Source organism: Poecilia reticulata, linkage group LG4 (genome assembly GCF_000633615.1).
Source record: "Poecilia reticulata strain Guanapo linkage group LG4, Guppy_female_1.0+MT, whole genome shotgun sequence".
Classification (NCBI taxonomy): Eukaryota; Metazoa; Chordata; class Actinopteri; order Cyprinodontiformes; family Poeciliidae; genus Poecilia; species Poecilia reticulata.
Genome location: NC_024334.1, coordinates 9,663,884 through 9,675,025, shown reverse-complemented (window position 1 = coordinate 9,675,025; position 11,142 = coordinate 9,663,884). Strand labels below are relative to the sequence as shown.

General features: G+C 37.6%; 1 protein-coding gene across 1 annotated transcript in view; it reads left to right on the top strand.

The window, feature by feature from the left end:
* Positions 1–10,398, top strand: part of gmds (GDP-mannose 4,6-dehydratase) — a 127,676-nt gene extending 117,278 nt beyond the window's left edge. Inside the window, exons 7-9 of the mRNA XM_008406879.1 lie at positions 9,459–9,577; positions 9,906–10,002; positions 10,384–10,398. Coding sequence (XP_008405101.1) covers positions 9,459–9,577; positions 9,906–10,002; positions 10,384–10,398 — 231 coding nt within the window. The remainder of the gene's footprint in view (positions 1–9,458; positions 9,578–9,905; positions 10,003–10,383) is intronic.
* Positions 10,399–11,142: the final 744 nt, after the last annotated feature.

Here is an 11,142-nt window from a genome sequence, read left to right as displayed (position 1 = left end):
TATATATATATATATATATACAGCTATGTACTAATTTCTTCAAGATGATTATGCTTTTCCAGTAAACTGCTAAATCAATCAATTAAGTGTATTTGTGTAGCACATTTCAGCAACAAGGCAGTTCAGAGTGCTTCACATCATGAAAATATAAAAAACATCGTAAACACAACATACAGTCAGTCAACACTAGTGAAAACCTGTAACAGACATCGCAGTTTGTCAAGCGCCATTGTTAAACTCATCAATACTCATGTTAGTCAATATTCTGCTGGTCACAAAGATTTGGACAGTTTGCTCCAACAAATGTTCTTCACCATCTGAGATTATGTCACCCTACTAATCACCCCTGATGAAGTTTCATGTGAATTGTATGGATAGAATAATGACTTAAGAAAGAAGATCAATAACTTAAACTAGAATTACGTTTGTGTTTTATGTATCAATTAAAACCCACACAAGGATTGCATTGAACCCTTTAAGATCTGCAGCTATCAGTCAAATTTAGCAGGAGATTACTACTAATTAAAGTAGTTTAACTGAGAGATGAACTGACTCCTTTTCAAAAGCAGGAATTTGATTGCTTTGTTATTCTACATTGTTGTTCCAAGTTAACATTGTAAGTGTCAATGTTCTTAGCAGTTGGGAGACTAAACATGATAGCTTGCTTGGAAAGATTTTCAGGGGAAAGACTAATTTTTAAAACGGAGTTACCGTTGTGCAACGGATCATATTGGAACAAAGTCCATTGGAGTGATGAAACCAAAATAGAGAGGTTTGGCCACAAAGCACAGTGCCATGTGTGCAGAAAGCCAACCCAGGCTATCAGCATAAACATCTCAAACCAGCTGTCAAGCATGGTGCTGGAGGAGGGACGATTCGGGTTTGTTTTGCTCGTCTGAGAACTGAAGCTAGGCACAAACTGGGTTATATAAGTGGTGAAGCGGTGTATCAAGAACTGTGAGCCAAAATTCCTCTACAAACAATGGAAAAGACTGATAGACTTGCAGAAAATTACTAGTTCAGGTTGTTGCTGCTGAAGGTGGTTCAACCAGTTGTACTTTTTCCCATGTTTTTGGCCCATGACAAACATCAGCTGTCGTGAAAGTCGACATCAGTGACCAATGATTCGGCATGGTCTTTAGCATTTTCTTAATTTGTGTGATAAAAATTAATGTTAAATTAAAAAGTAGGCACATAAAGTAAGACTTAGTTATGTATAAACGTCTACTGTAGGAAGAGGTTATCTAGCATCAGTCTGGTACAGAGCCTCAGGCCGTTTTAGACTTGTAATTTCAATACTGTTTGCCTAATCCCAGTGCAAGATGGCTGCATATGATTGCCCATGTGTCCGGAAAGTTGTGGCATATGATGAATGTCTGCCCGAAAAGCGCAGTTGATAAGACCGCCTCATGACGTACACGACAATGACCTTGTTTCGCCTCAAATGTGACGCCTTATTTGTTTTTCTTGTTAAAGTGCACGTCGGTGGATAGCCACGTGAATGTCTCATATCACAGCCATAAGTGGAGGCCATTAATCTCATTATCAGTGCTAAGAGGTGGGGCGGGCAGACTTGGAGCTCTGTCTGCTTTTTGAATGGTAGCAGACGCAGATCTGGTCCGTGGCAAAATAAGATCATTTTTCAACTTATTTTTCTGGCTTTAACACTGTTGTTTGGCAGCTCTGCAGTCATGCTATGGTACTGAGCTGAGAACGTCTAAAGCTACAAATGATCTGGAAACGTCTGGGACGTAAACCTCTTGAAACACTGTTCCACAGTCAGGGACTGTGTTTTATTTTACCAGGCAAAAAAGGTTTCTTGTACCTAAACATTATCCCCATATTTTAATCTTCTATAAGCGCAATCTTCAGTGTATTTTGTTGTTGTTTTATTTTTGCAAAACAACATAACGTAGTATGTAAGGGTTTCACAATTTTTTATGAATAAATCTAAAAACTGTGATGAGGTTCTTCTGGGGTACATTTGCCAGCTTTACGCTTCAGTGGCTGAGATTGTTGCCCTTTCTTCACTGCAAGAGAAATGAATCTTAGTCAAATTGTGTAGAGAGTTTTACTACTTAATACCACAGACACTTAATTAGATTTAGGCCTGGGCTTGGACTGCGCCTTTCAAACATAAATATGTTTTGAACTAAACCATTCCATTGTATTTATAACTGCATGCTTTGGGTTGGTCTCCTTCTGGAAGATGGACCTTTAGCGACCCCTAAAAGGTTCCATCTTCCCTTCGACTTTTTAGCTTCCCTGTTGCAGCTAAAAAAGGCACCCCTGTCACTACCATGTTTCTCTGCAGTGCTAGTTGTTTGAGGGTGGGGAAGATGCAATCTTACTTTTCTGTCATACACATCAGACTAGAATGCCTTCTTGGACATTTGCCTTACTTGTAGCAAAAATATTTAAGCTGGGTTTCTAGGGCTTTTTTAAAAAATAATGTATTAGTTTTTACATAATTTCTATAAAGTGTGTGTCTGTGATTAGGTTTATGTCTATTAGATCTTGACAGAGTCTCCCTCCTATCCCTCCTAAGCTTTGGATGAGCCTCTTACCTGCCTCTCTGAATAATGTCCTTACTCTGCCTGTCGCTTTCAGAGGACTGTTGGTTTGCAGGTACTAATACTAATGCTAATGCTATTTTTATCTGATAAACTGAACAGGATCTGTGAGAGGCCCAAGAATTGGCATTTTGGTTAAACCGTTTAACCTTACCGTCTTTTTAACTTCTCAACAATTTTATTCCTGATCTGTCTGTTTTGTTCCTCGGTTGTCATGCTTCTGCTGATCACTGATGTTCACTAACAAGCCTTCACAAAACAGGTTCATTGGAGATTTAACAGAATTTCTATTTTGGGTTGTTTGTCTAAATGTGGGTGAAAGCAGTCACTTATTTATTAAAAAGTTTTTAAAAGCGACTCTACAATGACATGCTTCTTTTTGATGGACTTCCACATAAGCTTTTTATAAAATGTATTGGTTGTATTGTGAGAAAATGTCAAAAGGTTTAAAGCCTATGTATATTTTTTTGTGTTTTTCTTTGACACTGCATGTGTGGTTTGAGTAGATTCTGGTTGCATGTTTTGTGCATTTAGCCACATGTGGATACCTGTGTGCGAAACCATGGGGTTAATGGCATTAGCAGGCTGTGATTGGGCCTGATGGCTTTCTGCAGCCATAATAGCGACTCTATTAAGTGTTTACTGTGAGCAATTCCACATGTCAGCTGGAGTCAAGCAGCGGGAGAGAAGACTGAGGAGCTGTGAGCCTCGGGAAGGCTGGGAGTGAGGCATGTAGGGGGGAGAAGGGAGGACTGAGGGGTCAGTTGGCCGCAGAGGAGGGAGGTCTGATAAGTCATTTTCCCTAAGCTGTGGTTGGATCTGATTTTAGTCCGAGGACTCCCAGTTTCAACACTCCAATCCAAAGATCCGTTATTCTGTAATTACATTTCATAAAATATAACCTTTCTGTTCCTCCTCTGTCACTATGCCTCTCTGCTTTTTCAGCCTGTGGAATTATAGTGTTGAGATTGCTCTTTGTGACCTATTCAAGAGTATTTCCAGTTAGCTGGGTGCCTTTGGTTTATGCCAGGGATTTTCCCGCAACCTTCAGTTGTGCAGTGTCTGCTCTCTCCGACAGACGATCTGCCAAGGATTTATGATGATACACAAACGGAGGGGAAAAAAAGATATGTAGTCTATTACAGACACAATAAGTTTAATTCAGTGGTAATATTTGAATTTACATCTAAGCATTTGGATGTAAATAATTGCTGTCCTTTTTTTTGTTTCTCTCATATATTTGTTTCTAAAAATTTCTCTTTTGTAGAGTTTGATAACATCTTAAATTTTTTTAGGCCAGCTTAAAAAATTCTTTCGATAGTGTTTTGGGTTTTTTTTTTTTTTTTTAACATTTCTACATTTGTTTCTGTTTGTGTAAGGTTTGTGGATTTTTTTCACCATACACTATTGACGGGCACTTTTATAAACCATGCTTGATAAACCAGGAAAATCTCAGGCAGAGGTCAGATCTGTTGCTTAAGCTGAAGAGACAGCAGGAGGTTTTAACTGACTGTGCTCTGAGTTTGTCCCCAGTTTTTTATTCCTTTAAGTGCTTTTTTTTCTTTTTTGCAACTTTTATGGCACATTGTCTCATCCATTTTTCTGCAGTGCTTTTATGTAAAGCACTGCAGCACTGAGATCTTGATAAAATTAGAAATAGTGCACATTGTGCATGTCAACCAAAAGTAGTTTTTTTTCCCTATAGAAACATTTGTTTTGTTTAGTAAGTTTCTTCTCAAGTTAGCAAATTACAATCTTGCCTTAATGCATATGGTGCTTTCTGTTTTAATGGTAATAACATAAACAATCCAACATTAATTTAGTCAGTCTTGGATGTCATTAAGTGGCAGCTTATATCAAAAGGATACTCGGGTTGAGAGGTTTGGTAGAAAGTATGAAGTTGTTTTAACGTGTGTAGATGGGGAATGTTGGATACAGTATAGTGCATCCTAGTATATTATTATATTGAGAACGGTCACCTCTATCAGTAATACTTTACAAAACCTTCTTAATTTAGTATTTGTCTGTAGTTTTGAACAAGGTTGTGTCATATGGAGAATGTGATCTTTGACCTTTCCTCTTCATGCAATCTCTATAGATCCTTCAGTTCTAGGTTTTCTTTGTAGATTTGTATACAAAGTTTCAGTTTTTTTTTTAAGTGATTGCTTGTTTTTATGAAAGGTAAGATAATAGTATTGAACCTGGCACAGTCGTTTGTTGAACAGATTCACCAAATTTAAAACTTCACTATTAAATTTTGTTTGCTTTCAGAAGTCAAGCTAACAAGAACTGAACCAAAATTCAAATTTTGAAATAATATTTCATGTGTTTTGCTAGTTTTTGCCCCCTGGTATATGAATTTTCCCCTGTGTGTATCAGTATAATTCAGATACAAAGGGGTTTGCAACAGTTGCAGAGGTTGGGGTCTGCCTTGGCTGCTGTCGAGTGTGGGGTGTGTGATGGGGTCATCCTGTGGCCATGTGAACAGGAAGGTATGGGTTCGGTGTGAGGAGCTGAACCTCTGAGCTGTTTATCAGATAGCTAATGAAGCAGCGCAATCCTGTGAGCCCCTGAGAAAGTGGAGGGACAGCAGTGGGGGAAAAATGGAAAAGGGGTCGGCGTAAAGTYGGGAGCATAAAAAATTAGAAAGGTCAGAAGCCAAAGCTCTGAGCAGACTGAGAAGAATAAAACGACCTTCACATATTTCACTTCACTTTATTTCCCTCTACAATAAAAATACACATCGTATTATTTATTACATTTCCTGGTTAGAAATCAGCGGAGGCCATATCACTCAGCTCCTGCCGTAAACATTTTCTCTGGCTGCAGGAGAAGCGGAGCCGCGTTCCCAGCTCCCATCATCACGACCATCCAGTTTACTGCGGGCTACACATCCATCAGCGTGCTTTGCAGGAAAGGGAGAAGGAAAGAGCTTGCTTCATTACAAGTTCAAATAATCAGCCAGTCAGATGATCAAAACAGTATTACAGTGTAGATGTCAGTGTTTGATGTTTTACAATTTCCAGTGATAATTAATTCTGTTCACACAGAACACAGAGAAGCTGAAACCTTTCAAAACAAAAGACAGAAATTTTCAGACTGGATTTAACATCTGTAGTGCAGCTTTTTGATGGAATTTGTGTCCCACGTGTTTATTAAGTGAATTATGCAATTCAATTCAGTTTACTTACATAATGCCAATTCACACTAAATCTAATCTCGTAGCACTTAAGAAGACAAATGGGTCTCATTCATATCCAGCTGCATGGAAACAAATTATATCGAACGGAAACCCAAAAGGAGAGGTGTAAGATTACATTTTTTTTAGAAGAGAAAACAAAGTACAAAGAGTCAGTGGCAGCATTACTCTGTTAGTAAAGTTAACCAGAAAAGAGAAACAACTCTGCACAGTCACAAGTCAGGGTTACTTTCTATGGGAAATAAAAACAAAGAGACAAAGGTAAAGAGTTGTTTCTTTGTCTCCGTTATGAAACTCTCTCAGACAGGAAATGGAGGGAGAGATRGAGAGAGGGAAGACATGTAGGAAATGCCTCAAGGTCGGGAATCCACCTCTGGATGGAGGACTAATAGCCTCTGTACGTGAGGCGCCTGCTCTACCGCTACACCTTTCACAAATCCTGAAAGTACACATGATTAATGGCTCAGTTAATGGCTCCATTCATAAACGAAACACAGCCAAACACAGAGGGACTGTGCCAGTAGTACTTTCTGTTGAACATAAAATCAGGGTGTGCACAGTTATTGGCAGCGGTAGMTCTCTGGACGGCTCCATCCAGGAGCAAGACACTGACAAACACAGGATCACTGAACCAGAAAGAAAGCCCTCGACACAAAGTGAATAGCAGTAATAGATCGGCTTGTGTCTTCCTTCAGAGAAAAGACAATTGAACACAGAACCACTGTGGCAGCTGTGCCTTCTACGCGCCTGCCTGTAGTTGCACTCAACACAATGTGAAATCTTGTTCAGGACCAAAAATATTCAATAATGTAAACTTGACTTGCTACTAAAAGCAGCAAATTTCTCAAATTGTTGTTGATCTGCTCTTTGTGTCACATGTTTTTATTCCTGTGTGCGTTTGGTTTGATCTGGGTTGAATCGCTCTCTTAATTTATCAGAATAGTGCTCAGAACAAAGAATCATGTCAATAAAGTTGTTTTTTTCGTCAATGTCAAAATGTTCCGTAATTATTCAATTGTTTACAGGTTTACAGATTATGTAAATTTGTTTATTTACATACATTATTTATTTGGCATAAAATCTTTGAATCAAGTTATTTTTGACTTAATCATTTCTGGGGGTTTAAAGATTTTTTTTGTCACATTTCACATCTTAAACCAATAATCAACAAAAAAAAAAAATAGATGTACGATCATTTTTTCCTCCCCACTTTAACCAGCACAAATATTTGAAGCAGCTGTAGTCAGTTTTAGATGCTACTATTATAAAACATGCTCAAATTGGTTTGTTGCTCAGTCACTCCAACATTTAGGTGACTTATTTGGCCTTTGTGACAGAGTGAGAGAATCTGTTTTGTTCATCAGGAGCCAAGGAGTGAGAGGTCAGAGGTCAGGCTCAGGGGAGTCATCAGTGCTGAGCGGTCAGATGACCCTAAACGATCCTCAAATAGGAAGGCTTCGCCTCCCCGAGGAAGTTCATTCCATCACCACTCTTGTGTGTTTGTGTGCGCTTGCATTCCATGTGCTTATCCAATAACACAATTAGTATATATAGTCCTTAATATAGTCCTTCAGTTCCATAGTTGTTGTTTCCATAGTAACATACCAACTTTCAGAAAGCCCGAAGAACTACTGTGACAGGAGAACAGAAAAGACTGGCTGCCAGGAAGAAAAATGTAAAGAGACAGCCAATCAGTCCAGAACTTTGCAATTATATTTCTAAATCTACTTTTGGATTCTATGTGTATAAGGAAGAAACTGTAGCGAATGGATTCATCTGTCATTTTAACTTGCATTTAGGTTTAATGTATAATTTTAAAATAACTTTATCCCACAAACAATGTTGGAGAAAAAAATGACTAAATTTGATCACAGAAATACAATCGAGGAGTTTCTGGTGTCCAGCATTTTGGATATTTTTTACATTAATGAAAGACGCATCAATAAATATGACTGCAGAGAGAAGATAGCATCTGCTAAATGCTCTGAGCGAGGCCGGCAGCTTCTGCTTCACATCATAAAGCATCCTGATGTGGCAACCATATGCACACATGTTCAGATTCCAATGCAAGCTACTGTTGCAAGTGGAGCACATAAACTGTCTTGATAACACTCCTCTGGGGCAGTTTTTCCAGCAAATTAGTTCTGCTTTTTTCATTTCTGTTCAAAAATTATGAGAACCTGTAGCTGTTGAGCAGCAGCCCTCATTTTCATCAGTTGAGGTAAAAAATGTTTTGCAAAAGGCTAAGCTGACAGTAGAGAGTAAAGTAACCCAACCACAGCTATGTGGAAAAATAGCCCTGAGTAAAAAGCTTTGCTTAAGCTAATTAATAGTTGGAAAGGCACAATGAAGTGTGTATGGTTTAAGATTTGTTTCTAAGTGTACATTTAACAAATAGGTTTCAACAAACCGTTGGACAACAGGAATGGAACACAAAACAATTGTTTTTTTATTACGAATTATCAGAAATAAGTTTTAGTGGATTTTTTTTTTTACTTTATTACATGTGACGGTACAAATATAAAGAAAAGTTAGAAAGTAAAAAGTATTAATCAATAAGTGTTATCCGTTCATTTAATTGAAATAGCATTGAAAACTTCAAGTATTCCAGTAACTTAATTCACTTAGAGAAACACACTATACATGTACAGTATTTGTGATTGACAAAATAACCATATGTTTGTTTTTTTCATATTCTGTTGCGTTTTCTTGTTCAGTACTCATATTCACGGTGAACCACACTTCTTTTCGTCAGGTAGCTATTATTGCTAACTTTACAGGGTTTTAGCTTCTTCTTCACAAAAGAACTTGCTCTCATTGTCCCCAGTGGACAACTGCGGTACAACAAGCACATACATAATAACAGAAAGTGACATGACACCAAACTTGCAGCTGTGCCTTTCAAAGCAAATCAGAAAGACAAGTTAAGATGAGAACATATTCTAACATATTCATTTTGTTTTTATTTCAATTTTGACAATACTTTATTTGATGAACTATTAACTATTTGTTAATAACTGTTATTTATTTATTTAATTTTGAATAAAATGGCTTTCCATAAAGAAAACTACATCCATTTCCTGATCTAGTAAAGCCTAGAATGAAATAGTATATGGCTTACTTTCACACCATGACTGCTGTATGAATTGAAATAAATATGCTGAATTAAACTGAATTTTTTTATATGCTATATATATATATATATATATGTGTGTGTATAGATAGATTTTAGAGACATCTGTCTCTAAAATCTAGAGACATAGTTTTGTTATGACTCTCTTCTTGCTCTCTTAAATGTCCCAGAGGTCCGCAGTTCTGCTCTGTTGACGCCACATATAACAGAGCATTTTGGGAGTAGCAACACTATTACAGTGTTTTTTAAAACAGTTGTGCAGCGCTTCTTAATGCTTGAGCTTTCAAGACCACATGTGCATTTTTGTGTGTGGCAGCAGCACACTGGGGCCTGTGGGAGTGATCTGGGAGTGATCGGTCATCTTTTCCCACAGTTTGTGTCCCATGAGTCTCCTTGGTGACGTCAGGAAAGAGGTACAAGCGAGTGCCCCGCTCAGAGGTCGCAGGTTCACTTCCTGTCTGTCAGAGTAGAACTGGGCAGTGTCCAGAGTGGAGCASCMAACTGTCTTTAKGATCTTTTTGTGGTTTGACCTCCCTGTTTCTGTCTCTTTCAGGCTATGTGGCTGATGCTGCAGTCAGAGGAGCCAGACGATTTTGTAATCGCAACGGGGGAGGTTCACAGCGTGAGGGAGTTTGTGGAGAGGGCCTTTATACATGTGGGAAAGACCATTGTGTGAGTGTTTGCACACAAATACAACACAACACGGGTCACTTTTATAATGTCTAAGATCCCTGTCTGAGAGAGATTAATATCTTCACTTCAATACCTTAAATTTGAAAATGGAAGCTTTTCTCACTGCCCTTTTTTTTCTTCCTTTTCTGTCGAGCAGTCAAAACCATCACACAAAGGGGTATTTTGAGTGTTCATAATGCCTGTTGCAATGCTTCCAATTTGACTTAAAAACTTTAAAGAAAGAAACTGCAAAAATATCATGGAGTACAAAAAAAGTATAAACAGAAAATGTGGAAAGCTTCTTTATGTGGATTTTATGGTATTCCAGGTGGGAGGGGAAGGATGAAAATGAGATTGGCCGTTGCAAAGAGTCCGGCGTGGTACACGTGAGGGTGGACCCAAAATTCTTCCGTCCCACTGAAGTGGTAAGTCAGGTTTCTTATTGTGTGTTAAATGTTGTGTTTTTACATGCAACTTTTCAACTAAACATATTTTTCTATATATCCAAAACAAATCTGTGAAATTATTATAGTGTACTTTGCTGTCTGTGTTGACTGTGTCAGATAAACACTACTTGGAAATATTTATCAGTCTTCCACATCAGTGTGGAAGAATTTTAATCCATTCTTCCAAATAAAGAGGATTACGTTTTGGGATGCAGGTTTGTGTCCTTTCATGAACTCAGTTTATGCTCCTCCAAAGCAATATTTTTCTGTTCACACTGAGAAATAAAAACACTTAGGGCTCAGTTCAGACTAAATTAAATTGTTCTACTGTTACTCTTCTTCCATGTATTTGCTTTTTAGAGACAACGAGGATGAGCTTCTTCTTTGTATTTAAGTATTTCTACCTTTCTTCCCCTTAACTCTGGAGAGACACAGAAAGCCCAAGTCTCCACTCATAACACAACAAGTGCCATAGAGGCTAGAAAAGCTGAAAACACTAACATTTATTCTTGTGCATCCATCAAAAGATTTGAGATTAAAGCTTTTACTCAATCATTACCCATTTGAGACCAAATAATTCCTCATTTGGAAACCTTTAGTTTTTATTTGATTGCACTGCATTTAAGTGCATATTTTTGGAGATGGTTTGTCTTGTAAAGTGCATTGAGATAACTTTTAGTGTGAATTGGTGACAATTTAATCAACTGAATTGAAAACTGAATTTTRCCGTAATGTCCCCATGTCAAAATGTCTGACCTTTAACCTCATAACTACGGTCAAAGCTTTGGTAACTTTGACTGTCRTCAAGGTTTCCATTTAATTTAGATTTAATAATTACAGTTCTTCAAGTTTTTGCCTGTTTAATGATTGGATAGTTTAACAGGTAGACRTGTAAGAAGTTGCAGTGGGTGCTGAAGAACATTGCTTTAAAAATTGTGAAATCCATATAGTTTTGTTAAATTWATCTCACATTATAGTGTATATTTCTATATACTGGACCTTGTGAGAAATAGGTTTTGTTTTGTTTTTTTTTATTTTTATTTTTTTAATATATTTTTATGTGTCTCATTGCCGGTCATTGTGTCTGAGAACATACACTTATCAGCTATAAAGGGTGCA